At 36.2% G+C, this 13,321-nt stretch overlaps 2 protein-coding genes across 2 annotated transcripts; one reads left to right on the top strand and one right to left on the bottom strand.

Moving 5' to 3' along the window:
• Positions 1-2,924: 2,924 nt before the first annotated feature.
• Positions 2,925-6,623, top strand: LOC107188359 (lachesin). The gene is made up of 6 exons (XM_015576635.1): positions 2,925-3,231; positions 4,065-4,306; positions 4,378-4,634; positions 4,711-5,114; positions 5,440-5,554; positions 5,669-6,623. The coding sequence occupies exons 1-6, from the start codon at positions 3,186-3,188 to the stop codon at positions 5,688-5,690; spliced, it is 1,086 nt and encodes a 361-aa protein (XP_015432121.1). The 5' UTR covers positions 2,925-3,185; the 3' UTR covers positions 5,691-6,623.
• Positions 6,624-6,701: 78 nt separating this feature from the next.
• On the bottom strand, positions 6,702-12,243 carry LOC107188360 (sorbitol dehydrogenase-like). Its single transcript, XM_015576636.1, has 5 exons — positions 12,082-12,243; positions 10,169-10,426; positions 7,992-8,229; positions 7,068-7,246; positions 6,702-6,944 (listed from the first exon to the last, which is right to left on the bottom strand). The coding sequence occupies exons 1-5, from the start codon at positions 12,217-12,219 to the stop codon at positions 6,741-6,743; spliced, it is 1,017 nt and encodes a 338-aa protein (XP_015432122.1). The 5' UTR covers positions 12,220-12,243; the 3' UTR covers positions 6,702-6,740.
• Positions 12,244-13,321: the final 1,078 nt, after the last annotated feature.

Raw genomic sequence — 13,321 nt, 5'->3', positions numbered from 1 at the left:
TTGTGAAAATTCTTTTGTTTTAATGATAAAGAAACGAACAGATTGTAGATTTTTTACACTTACGACATTAGCGAATGTATGCACGAAATTCGCGGAAATGGAAATATTCGAAACGTACGAAAAATTTTCCGAGTTTGTTAATTTAATATAACTAATATAATAGTCTTTGTTAATAGATGTTACGAATGTTTTTTTAATTCTAGCTTTTTAAATGTGTCTACAAATATAGATAATAATAGTAATCAACTGACAATGAGACATTTTCTATGTCCATTAGGTATTTACCTTTTAAAGGGTAGCCATGAAAACGGTTATGTCTTTACACCGTTGACATCAATGCAGCCCTATACTTTATTCACGAACGTAATGACAGAAAGACGTTATTATCACTAACTTCTCCAAATGTTTTACATACTATATGTTTAAGTTTATCATTGTTGCTCTTCAATCGAATTTGCACTGAGTTATTCTTTACCAAGAATCTATTTTTACAGAATGACTTATCAGTTTTTTTCGAAATGATTTAACTAGCCTCATTCTCATGCGAACAGGTCTTCGAAGGACCTTTTGCCCGATGACTTGTGTAACGAAAAGAATAACGTTGTCCTCAAACAATATAATTCCTGCAACAAAACTGCTTGGTCATCGTTAAATCAGGTGGTAAACAGTCCACAACCGATCGTTCCTCCTCGTTAAATTGTTCCCCAAAGAAATCCTTTCCCCTCATGGGACAACTTGATGCCTATTCCCAATTATTCTTGTACACCTTTTTCAACTCCGTCCACGTGGATCCACGTGACATAAATCAATATACACATGTGCGTTAATTCGACCGGTGTGCGTGATGGATAATTACGAACGTTCACGTAAACGTTACTCATGCTGATACATCGTGTCATCTACACATACATATACCGGAATCTTAGGAGCGACAGCATCGTTGTCATGTGTTTACGATTCATGATTTCCCGCTGCCACGGAATCACACGCACACACACATATAATATTGTGCACACACGCGTTTTCACCACAGGTAATCGTGTATATGTTTGTGTGCGACGATGCATATCTCACACACATAGGCACGCTCGTGAGGACCTATCAAGGAATCAAGGTATTCGAGGATTCGTGTTGGTTCTACGATACGAGAATACAGGGGAACAATGAGGTTTTTCGGATCGCTATGGTTACCGCTCGGTCACAACATATGTTACGTATCGTGCATGTATAGGACATTACTGGAGCGGTAATGATGGAACCAAGTGCATTGCGAACAGCATCGAAACCGATGACTTGAAACTCGATCAAATGGTGCAGTGTTCAGAGTCTATTCGAGTCGAATGGAAACATCGGTCTTTGGTCATTTTTTGCATTTGGGTAGACTGGTTTAACCTGGTTCTACTAGTTAACAATTAAAAGGATCGATCTTTTTTACTAGGTTACTGCAAAAGTTGTAGGTCATCGTATCAATATGTTGATTTTGCGTACCAACGTTATGATATTCAATTTATATTAATAAAATGCGAGGGGATAGTATTATTTGGTTAGAAGGAGTACTATGATAAGCAAAAATTGTTCTAAAGGTCATATTTTTCGAAATTTCAAGGTCATCGATGTTTTTTTAAATGGGACTACGTATTTTTATCAGCGTGAAGTTGATGAACATCTATTTGAGCATTTGTTAGAATTATTTTTTTGCCAATCAAAAGCAAGTATGATATTTAAGGTGCTCACGTTAGGTGGGATATCCTGTATTGAATTAATTGGCATTAATGTGTATATATTGAACTTAATCGAATCGCTACAGAACAAATTTTTGATGAACTTGAAACATCAACGGAGGGATGAGCATGTACACGTGCATACCGATGAAATCATGACGTACATACGTAACACATTGATGACGCTTGAATATAAAAGAATCTATAGTCGCGTTTATTGTAAAGCAACGATCGGAAATATGTACTAGCTACGACTGTAAGCTCTGGAACATAAACCGATGACGCAGAACGCGTTGAAACAGAAACCACAGTCGTCACAATTAATGAAATGTTTTGGTGTCTCACGAAAAAAATTCGTTAATAGGTACATTTATTTTTAGAATAATGGAAATAAATTTTAAGTTCGTAGCAATTAGCTCGGTATTACCCTTGATTTGTAATATTTTGTCGAGGATAATACCGATTGCCCGGGTCTCACCACGAGGAGGTTGCTGCGATTGGAGACCCAAGACAGATGGATGGAATGAGATCGATACAGTCGACGATCCATAGATGGAATCAAAGATTTTATCTACTTATTGTTTTTGTACCGATTTACATTAGCTTATAACTAGCTTAAATTTAAATACTAAATGATGAGGAGTGGTAAAGGTCTTCACAACAATGGTAACTGAAAAGTGAGACATGGGAGAAAAAACGAAGCTATAAAAATAACATGTAAATAAATTAAACTGAACGCCTTAAATAATGACTTGACAGATTAGATGAGATTAAATTCAATTAAATGGGGGTGGGATGTGAGTACGGATACAAACTTAAAGTTAGACTTGAATTTATTCTATTTTAAATTAAAAAGATGGAGGAAGAGTGATCTAAGAATTGTATTTAAACGTAATTCATCATTAAAATTCATTATTCATTCATTAAAAATAACAGTTTTCCATTGTGCGTCAATCGATTTACTAATCGTAAGGTACAAATTTGAATGAACGTAGTGAGTCATGTGTACAACTATTTGTACCATTCGATCAGAATTTTAATTCATGAAAATACAGAAATACATAAATAAACAATTTGTATAAATAATGAAATAAATAATGTAAGTTAAATATAGATGACTATTGTCGGTTTGTATTAAGTGTGCAAAGGCGTCTAAATAGTGTTTCGCTTGATCAGATATGTAGCGTCATTCGCCATATTTATTTTCGGTCAACAGACACCTGTGAGCATTACTTCCTTTGATTCCTATCCACTTGCGTTGTTGTTTGACAACAACGCTAAAGATATTCGAATTATCGTTAGTGTGGATCGTTGTCTTCAACAACAACCTTTACTTTGGACGCGTTGAACAGATGTAACGAGAAGGTGTTATCCTATGTTCAGCGAAACCAGTGGATATAAACGCACGCACAAAAAAAGGTGAAGATTATTCGGGCGTCGTTGGACAGCATTGGGTGTGTCATAATGAAGACTGTTTATATAATTTGTGCGTTTGCCTTTCTACAAACAGGTAAGAGACACGAAATTCACGATTCACTTGCACGTACTAGTTTCGTACGTAATGCCTGTCTTTTGTTTTTTCGACGCTTTTTTCTTCTATCGAAAGCTGTTTCAATAACCCTAGAAAAACTAAGGAGAGGACTCATCTGGCCCACCGGTTTAAAAATATTAAAAATATGGCACTTCACTTTTCTGAAGTATTTCAAAGATATTATTTATTGTCGCTTGTATTATTTGAATCGATTTTGGTTTTGGTTTATTGACGATATTACTTAGAAAACGCAACAGGATACAATTGTTATGAAACATTGAGTCACAACAGTAGAAATGATTATACTACCCATGGATTATTATGCAGATGTAGATCTCTAGAAATTAATTTATAGAAATTGAAATTAAAAAAAAATTTAATTTATTGCATTAATATCGGGGCTCAAAATAAAATAGAAACTTTATTGAACTTTATAAAACTGTTTACTATATTGAGTTTTAAGCAATTGTGTATGATATGAATACATGAAATCCAAAATAAACTAATGGTATTGAGAAAACATCAGTACAAAGTTATAATGAGGATGATTAGAAGAAATAAGAGATGGGTTCAATGAGGCCAACATATTGATCAAGGTTCACTCTTTTTGGGGGTTTATCTTTGACCATTATGTTGATAACCCAGTTGTATAATTAGATAGTTAATAAACTTCTTGGGCAACTGAATAATATAATGTGATATTTATATAAAGTCACATTTCTTATTATATTTTATATTTATTCAACAGTAATATTACATATTAATGTAATAGTATGCATGCAGGAAGCAATTTTATTATTTTATCCTTTTAGTGAAGGGTCAACGTACACCAACAATATCTTACATTTCCCAAGAACAAATTAAAGATATTGGAGAGACTGTGGAGTTTAGATGTTCGGTCCAATATGCACAGGAATATCCAGTTATATGGACAAAAATTAATAAAGATATCGCTAATGAACAAATGCCACTTTCACATGGCAGTTCTTTAATTATAAGAGACACCAGATTTGCCCTTAGGTATGATGAAGCTACATCTACCTTTGTATTACAGGTAATTTAATAATACTTACACGTTTATTTCAGCAAGTCAGTGTATGAAAATAATATTATAAACATTTTCAGGTGAAAGACATACAAGAAACTGATGCAGGATTTTATCAATGTAAAGTTTTGATATCATTAAATAATTATGTAACTGCAAACGTTGAACTGCAAGTCCGTAGACCACCTGTCATCAGTGATAATTCAACCAGATCTCTTGTTGTCAGCGAAGGACAACCGGTGCAACTTGATTGTTATGCTGGTGGCTTTCCTGCGCCAAGAATTTCATGGCGTAGGGAAAATAATGCCATTTTACCAACTGGTGGATCAATTTATCGGTATGTAATTGATCTTCCGTTGCTTTTGTTGTTTGAGTTGTTTAAGAATTTGTATTAAAAAATAAGTATGTTTCAGCGGTATCACATTGAAAATCCCTGCAATTCGTAAAGAAGACCGCGGAACATATTATTGTGTTGCCGAAAATGGTGTAGGTCGCGGAGGTAGACGTAATATTAATGTTGAAGTTGAATTTGCGCCTGTGATCACAGCACCTAGACCACGTCTTGGTCAAGCCTTACAGTATGATATGGATTTAGAATGTCACGTAGAGGCCTATCCTCCACCAGCTATTGTCTGGTTGAAGGATGATGTTCAGTTGTCTAATAATCAGCATTATAGCATATCACATTTTGCAACTGCTGACCAATATACCGATACAACGATTAGAGTGATAACAATTGAAAAGAGACAATTCGGAGAGTATGTGTGCAGAGCTGCTAATAAGTTAGGAACTGCAGAAACGAAGGTCGAATTATTTGGTACGTATTCTGAAGCATTCATGAACGCATTAAAAGTAAATGTAAACGTATGAAATATCAATTTAATTTTTCTAATTGTGATATTAGGTTTATAAAGCTGTAGGGTAGATAAACATGTATATATTGACTGTGCATGATATGATAATACCATGTATTTTGTATTTCATTCTACGTGTAAATCGATATGATTTTATGTACATTATTCATTTTGCGTTTTTTGCTTTCATATATGCCTATTTGGTCTTTGTAAATTTAATTTCACCGTATTCATATGTTGAGTTTGGTAGTTAGCATGTTCTAGAATGCTCCTTGTTTCTTTGCGCAGAAACAACTGTCCCTGTGTGTCCACCAGCTTGTGGTCAAGCCCGTTATGGGGCTGGAGTAGTACCATTCTCTTCAGGACCTTTGATAGTCTTAGTTTTATTGCTTACAGTTATGAGGTACGTTATCAGAAATGCTTTTTCTCTTGCTTGATATGTCCGATATTGAACTTGTATAATACACTTCAAACGACGTAGCGCCGCTGTATGAAAAAGTACTATCACAATTTGCAGAAATCTCCACGCCAAATATTAACTACCCGGGACTTCGGTGGGCAGCAGCAAGTCGATGCGGCTTGTCCAAATGGCTGCTGATAGCGCTGTGGTTCATCATTCTCAATAGATATTAGAAAACATCAACGATAACTTTAGGGGCCTGATTTGTTTTTAACACTTTTTAGATGATTATTTTTGTAGTTATTTACAACCAAAATTGACTTAATACTAGCGTATATTATATGAAACTTATTAGGGGCCAGCCATATAAGAGTTGTTGGCAAGGTACAAACTAACATTCCAGATGAAATAAATAGTGAGGCATAGTGAAGAAGAAAAAAAGTAATATTATTGCGTATCAATAGTTCGATATATATATATATATAAGTATATTATATAGTTCTTTTTATATATCAGTACAACTGATAGACGCGAAGGAAGTGATTGATAATAATGTTAACGAGTGTATCAATGCAACCTTCCAGATAGCACTGGTAGGAGCTCAAAAGTGCAGCAATACAATTTTAAAGACTTAAATACTTGTTAATGCTCTATTGAAAAGGAAAAAAAATAATACACGAAGTAGTAATACTCTCTAGCTGCCTTGTTATGTAAAGTTCGGCAAACAAGAAAAAAAAAGAAATTAAATATACACGTTAGTACCTTGATCGTGTTGATATGCAAAGCATGTAATTCGTTTTTTTAGAACTAGACCAACGGTTGTATATTGTAGACGAAATTATTTATACAATTGCGACTAGGATATTTTATACGTGTGTTACTATGCGCATAGACTGCATACTCATAACAGGGATCATTTTTCTTCTTATCTCATTCAGACGAATACGCGAATATCGTAACGAGGGGCAGAAGCATAGAATCTCATTAAGTAAGATTTTTTATGACCTTTTTACGAGTTTGCAATTTTATATTTACTTCTAGGCTAATATGGATTTTAATAAATGCGAATTGCGTCAAACTGTTGTTTCTATATTTATGCCCTATTTAAAATATTAACCTACGATAAAATAAATAACTATACTAACCGATATAAAAGATATTCCAATATTTTATTCAATAATCGATCTATTTACAATTTGAACACTGCCTTGCTGATATCTCCCCTCTTAAGTGCCTCGAGAGCTTCACCGTATTTTGATAATGGAAATATTTTAATACCTAGATTATCGTAATTGAGATACTTATCAGCCATTGCTCTTAATAGGGCCAACCCTTTTGGGAATGTGAAAGGATTTATATTTACACCGACGATATTCAATTCTTTCATGTAAACCTACAGGAAAACAAAGAACAATTTACACGTTGTGTGTCTCGCTTCAGCAACGCGCTCGGTTGCTGGAACAATAACGACTCAATTATCCGGAAAACGATGACATAATCGTGAGTCAGTAATTACCTGGAATGGCTCGATGGTCAATTTCGCTTTAGGACTGGCAACACCGAACACGCATAAACGGCCACCGCGTCTTAACAACGGCACAGCCGCCTCCATAGCTGGACCGGAGCCGCTGCAGTCGACAACCAAGTCGAAACCTTCTTTTAACTCATTTGGACTCTTTACTTCGTAATCTAAATCTAAAAAAATAGAATACTAATATTACTAACTTCTGTTAAACCATAGTTAGACTTATAGCAATATCGAAGAGACCTAAAATGTTACATTACTAGTACAGAAATAATACAGCTATCAGAGGCCTACCATTAATTTCTAGATGACTTTGTTAGTCGTTCAGAAAATACAAAGGTAGGTCCATCAACAGACAAGTTCGAGCTGTTCGAACAGTCTGATGATCCCATATCACTGCACTATCGATGTCAATAATTTCGCTAAAGTTCCCTAATAACCAGTTATGTACAAGTTTCGAGCAAATGGCCAGCAATAAATAACAAAAGTTGTCTAGAAAAACCATTGCCATTTGTTTCCGCATTCGACTTGGATTTTGCAGGCAACGCCAGTTGACCAAATTGTAAAGCAAATTAGCAAAAAGTCTTGCAACATGACCTATGTCAAACTGAGGGCAAAACCGGAACAAGATTTGTGCAAACCAATTTGATATTGCTGCCAATGCGTGCGTAAATTGTTTGCAGCAAATCTTGCATGAAACTTGTTGCCATAACTTTATAACAAGTATTGGACAAAATTTGGCTTTGCAGGTTTGGCTGACTGGGGTTGATAAAATCGGTGGGTAAAGATAATTTTTTCGTATGAACTTTCTCATTTCAAAGGCGACAGTCTGATTGTGGGCGGACTTGATCATACATTAGCAATGAAACATTGTGGTCTCCCTGTGTAGAAAATGTCAGTTGTCCAAGACGTTACCGAGTTTGGGCATCATCTTGCGTCGTTTCTCTTGCGGTTCGCTGATCGTCACGGTTTTCCTGAGTCCGTGCAAGTGCAACAGGCAGGACCACAGAAGGCCAATTATTCCGGCGCCAATTACGAGTACATTGAGACCGACGTTAACGGGATTAATCTTGTCCCATCCGTGGGCCAAACAGGAGAGAGGCTCCGTGAGGGCAGCTTGATGCATCTCCACGCCATCGGGCACCACGTAGACCTTGAATGAACGAGAAATGATATGGAAAGCCTGTCCCACACGAAACAGTTCTCGCTGTTGAGGCTTTTGGGTGTAAATCGTGGTCCTTGTGAAATTATTTTCCCAATGTTTCGCAAGTGCTGCATCTAGCTTCATCAGGAGGGTCGAATGACAGTGGGGAAGGTGCCTGTATTTCATCCCTCCCTAAGGTTTATTGGTTCTTCGAAAACTAATCTAGATTATAGTCTGACAGAAATTGTATAGTCACTTTGAAACCTTAATTACGAAACACACTTATCATTTTTTAATAAAAGTTCGTAAAAACAAAATCAAAAATAGAAATGCAAAAAGGTGCATTTTTCACTTTTTCAAACGAGTTTTCTCAATTTCATCGTCCCTAGTCAGCAAGATTTAAGATTTCTTATGGCCCAGGGCTATTACCTTCGAGCGAGAGGGGGGCACAAAACTTTTGTAATGTAACGTATAATAAAATTCATAAATCTTCAAAAATTGAAATTTAGTGTAAGTAAAATTAAATATCATTTAATCCTAACGAACGCTTGATTATAATGAACAATGCTTTGTTATATTTTAATAACTTTGATCCGATTTATTTCTACAGTTAGCACAATTTTTAATTATTCCAAAAGGGAAACAGTCAACAAACTTTCATTCAATTATTTTTTGACATAAACAGAAGGCTCAAATCGGGGCCCTTCTCTGAAAGTAGGGCCCGGAGTTATAGCCCCCGACCCTTAAACCGGCGCTGCCCATAGTTTTAATGCTTAAATAGCTTTTGGTTGGTTGAAATAAATTTTACAGTTGACTTTTATATATTTATAAAATGTTTGAGGTCGTGTTCCTATGTTCGTCGTCCCCCGAGGAACTAAATTGAACCGCGAGCATTAAAATAAACGTGAGCCTCTGTTTCGCTGAATTTAAACGACCTGTGATTATAAGGGCGCGCCCTGTTCGTTTGATTGGATGAGGATTAAAACGAGCTACGCGAAGCTTTACGAACTCGTAAACTGGGATAGTAAAACTGTTGACGGCGTGACGTAAATAGGTTTCCCGAACGTATTTTTATACGGAGATTTTATGAGACGCCGGAAGGATGTAGATCGCGGCCTTTGTTCCACACGAACGTAATATTATACTGTTTTTTCTTGGCTGTATCACATTTTATTTTTTCGTGAAGTGTTTACGTAGAAATTTAAAGGATTTAATAAATATTTGAGTAATAAATCTGGTATCTGAAAATGTATTGTTTTATGTATATTAAAGGAAATATGAGAGTGGTTTGAATATAAATCGGAACTTGTTATTGCATTCGTAATTTTGTAGCTTTAAATTATTGTATAAAGTGAACAGAGGATACACGTATATTTTGTGCAAAAGAGATAATTCTTAGTTGCGATGAATAATGGAATTTAAAGAGTCTTGTCAAAATAAAAATAAATACACGAAAAAGGGATTCGAAGAAAACATGAAAAGTACACGGGGACCGAAAGAATACGGATGGGATCATCGTTCAAACGGTACATATACAGAGCAATTTATCATTTTGGCGATTCATATTCAGTAATGGGTTTCGCTATCACTCGTATACGAATGATTAATGGGAGAAGGGACGAGGTAATCGATATGGTGTAGAATAGATAAAAGTTTAATGATCTGTAATAGTTCTCGCAACTTGTATCCATCAAGTAATAATTATTAACGTTCATTTAAAAATAATCTGTAAAATATACGGAAGTTTTGTAAAAAAAAATCAGTAGTTCCAAGAATATTTGATAAATCAGTACAGTAAATTGTATGTTTCGTTGATCCTTAAATATTTCATTAAAAAATTTATTCTACCCATTGTTTTTATCTATCAAATTAAGCCGATTTTGACAAGAAACATTGTGTGCCGTTCAATTCCATTAAATGAAAAAATCGAGAACCAGGTGACACTCACCTGCGTTTCTGGCACGATAGCGTGAGTGGACCAGCCGCCATCTCTGTAGATTCCTATGGTGCTGTTTATACCACCGGCGCTACAGAAATGGTAATTCCCGCTGTGACAGTAATCGCAAGTGTTGCAACCGCTGTTCGGATCGACCACGACTTTTTGGCCGACTTTCAGAACGTTCACTGCCGAACCGACGGCATCGATCGTGCCCGAGAATTCATGGCCAAGTGTCAGAGAACCCTCCTTCTTGCACGGGAATGATCCCTGAAATCGAGATAGCATTTTGCAATTAATACAAAGGACCAACTACTCGACCAATACCTCGACATCTACTCGTGTTTGAGCCTTGGAAGGTGAATGATACGGACAGAACACTATGAGCGAATATCGGGGTTGTTTTGTGTATTGATAAAAATTTTTTAATTAATATTCATTTATTTTTACATATTGTATTTATTCTCGTATATCTCTTATAATTCTTCATGGCGTTTCTTAACACTCTTAATCATTCATTACACGAGTTTTTCTCTTCTCAGTTTGAATTTTACAGCTACTGATAATTAGAATGTACATTTACGCGTTTATAACACGCGCGATTGTGTGAGACAGATGAAACTAGAAGCTTCGATCGAAATTTCTTAGAGAAAAAATAAATTTGTTTATCTACCCCTGATTTTCTACAAAAATATTGTTACAAACAAATTGTATGCTTTGGTTAGTGTCTATAAACGGGAACGTCGAGTGAGGATTCTGATATCGTGGGTCTAAATGTACCCAAACACCGTTGTCCGAGGGTCAAATAGAACGTGATAATTACGCTGTTCATAGGAAAATTTCAACAAATCTCATTGAATCATGTAGTCAGCATCACGCGACCGATAAGACCGTGTGTATTGCATACAAGCGATGTCGTGTCCGTTGAATATTTATCAACAGGAGCGTTGTATCGTGCGGCCGGTTAATCTCTATCTCTTAAAATACTTTTATGTGTTAAGAAATTACGGGACATTCCCGTGGCTCGGGGCACAGAGCGTAATCGTTGCAGAACCGATTAAAGTCACGTAACGTCGGATAAAAACGAAAAATTTCGTTCACCAGGCACTGTCAGAGAGAGGGAGAAGAATTATTTTTACCGTGCACGGATATGTATTCGGTTAGCGATCTTGCCGCTTCTAGTACATTGATATAGATATATGTATATGGACGTATCGGTCAGAATTATTATGCATACACATTGGACCAAATGAATTCTTATAATGTTACAAGCGGCAAGAATCACTCGAATACGAGTCACACAGAGTGTCCAAATAATTTTTATCGTCTAAGACCATATAGGTACCTACCGATCAATCTAAACACAGACGGAAAACTTCACTACGTGGATAAATAGTTTCGACTAGTGAATAAAAGATACAAGAAACTGCTTCTCCATTTTAAATCGATTAAACGTGGAAATTCCAATTTTTATAATAAAATAACACTTCTTGAATCTGTAGACATTTAACAAAAACAATTATTTAATCTCATTGTCTGTTTGATGGTCAGGATGACGACCCTTAGATACTGCTGCGTTTCACTATGTACGTATTATAATTATTATATTATCCAAACCAAAATTCAGGCAAACTTTTATTATAAACAACAAACATTTCTACAGCACCGTATACACAATGAGTCCTGTCGTTTTTAGCGTACTGATACACGAACATACCGGTAAGAATTATTATTCGAGCACCATGTACACCTGGTGTACTCGAGCACTTCGTACACCTGGTGTATTCAAGAACTTCGTAACGTGGGGTTACTATGGAATGGTATGAAAAGCACAGAGACGAAGCCAACAAACTCATACAGGCTGACGGGCAAGGTTGTGATATAATAATGAAGAAATATAAACCGTTGTATCGGTAACGACGCACGTCTAGAATGTGAAGATCGGTCCCACAGATCCCAGCGTAAGCTACTCTGACCCGAACCTCGCTTGGGCCCGGCACAGGGACCTCGGCCCTTTGCAACGTGAGCCTTTTTGTCGCGACATCGAAACTCAAAAAGTCCATCTCGTCGATCCGTTCGCGACGTAGTTACTGTGTTCCACTAACGCGCGGCTGGCTGCTTTATCCAACATTTATATACGTATACGCGTGTTGCGACATTTAATGTTTATATGTTGGGGCCGTGTGCCGACACTAATCGCCGAACGCGCGCCACATCCGCGGCCACGGTGCCGGAGCCAAGATCAGAGGACAAATACAATTAAGCATGGCTCGAAGATCCGAACAGAAATGAAGATTTTAATTGTCGCGATGTGTTGGTTGAACCGGAAAGTTCGTTCGTTTTTAGTGATATGATTATAGTATCTTTTAACGTGAAAAATGAAATAAAATAAAGGTTTTAATAAAGCTTAATATTTTTACTGTTGTTACTATTAACGTAGTGCAGCCTCTAGCACAGAATGTAGAATTCTGCTGCGTTTTAATTTTTACGTATTTATACCTAGAATTGTGAATTTGCATAAACTTCTGCAGTCTAGTGATAAGATTTATCCAACGTGTTAACACTGAAACTACCAGCGTTGACTGCATGCTAAGTTAAATTGTGTAATATATAATACAATATAGCTTAGTACAGTGTAACATAAACTGTATAAGAAATTAGAGGTTAACATAAATTTCGATGAAAGTATCTCTAAGGTTTCAGTAATTGGAAAATAAAAAATCTGAAATCCGTCATTCTGACTAGTTTCTAAACGTAATTTAAACAGCGATCATTTAAAAAAAAATATAACGGAAAAGTATCGATGTTTTAAGGTGTGGGCGAGTATTACCCCGAAAATTAATCGATAAGACTAGTTCATGGTAAGTTGACTTCACTTCGATACGGTCCATCGCGTTCTCTGTTATTTAATAACTGCAAATATATTTCCCACAAAGACACTTTCTTTTCATACCGCTGACCATAACTCCCTCCTCGTTTCGAGGGAGAAGTTCCGAGTGAAAAATGTATCGGCAGGGAAAAAGGTGCAGGGCTGTCGGAGCTCATCACTCTGAAGGATCTCACTTTCAAAGTGATGCCTCCGGTAGAAGGTTTGCATTGTAATGCGATGCCCTTTGTCCATGGGGATCACTTTCCAATGAAAGATTTACAATCGTCCTGGTGAAA

Source organism: Dufourea novaeangliae, unplaced genomic scaffold (assembly GCF_001272555.1).
Source record: "Dufourea novaeangliae isolate 0120121106 unplaced genomic scaffold, ASM127255v1 scaffold124, whole genome shotgun sequence".
In the NCBI taxonomy this organism is placed as follows: Eukaryota; Metazoa; Arthropoda; class Insecta; order Hymenoptera; family Halictidae; genus Dufourea; species Dufourea novaeangliae.
This window is presented reverse-complemented; position numbering and strand designations above follow the sequence as displayed.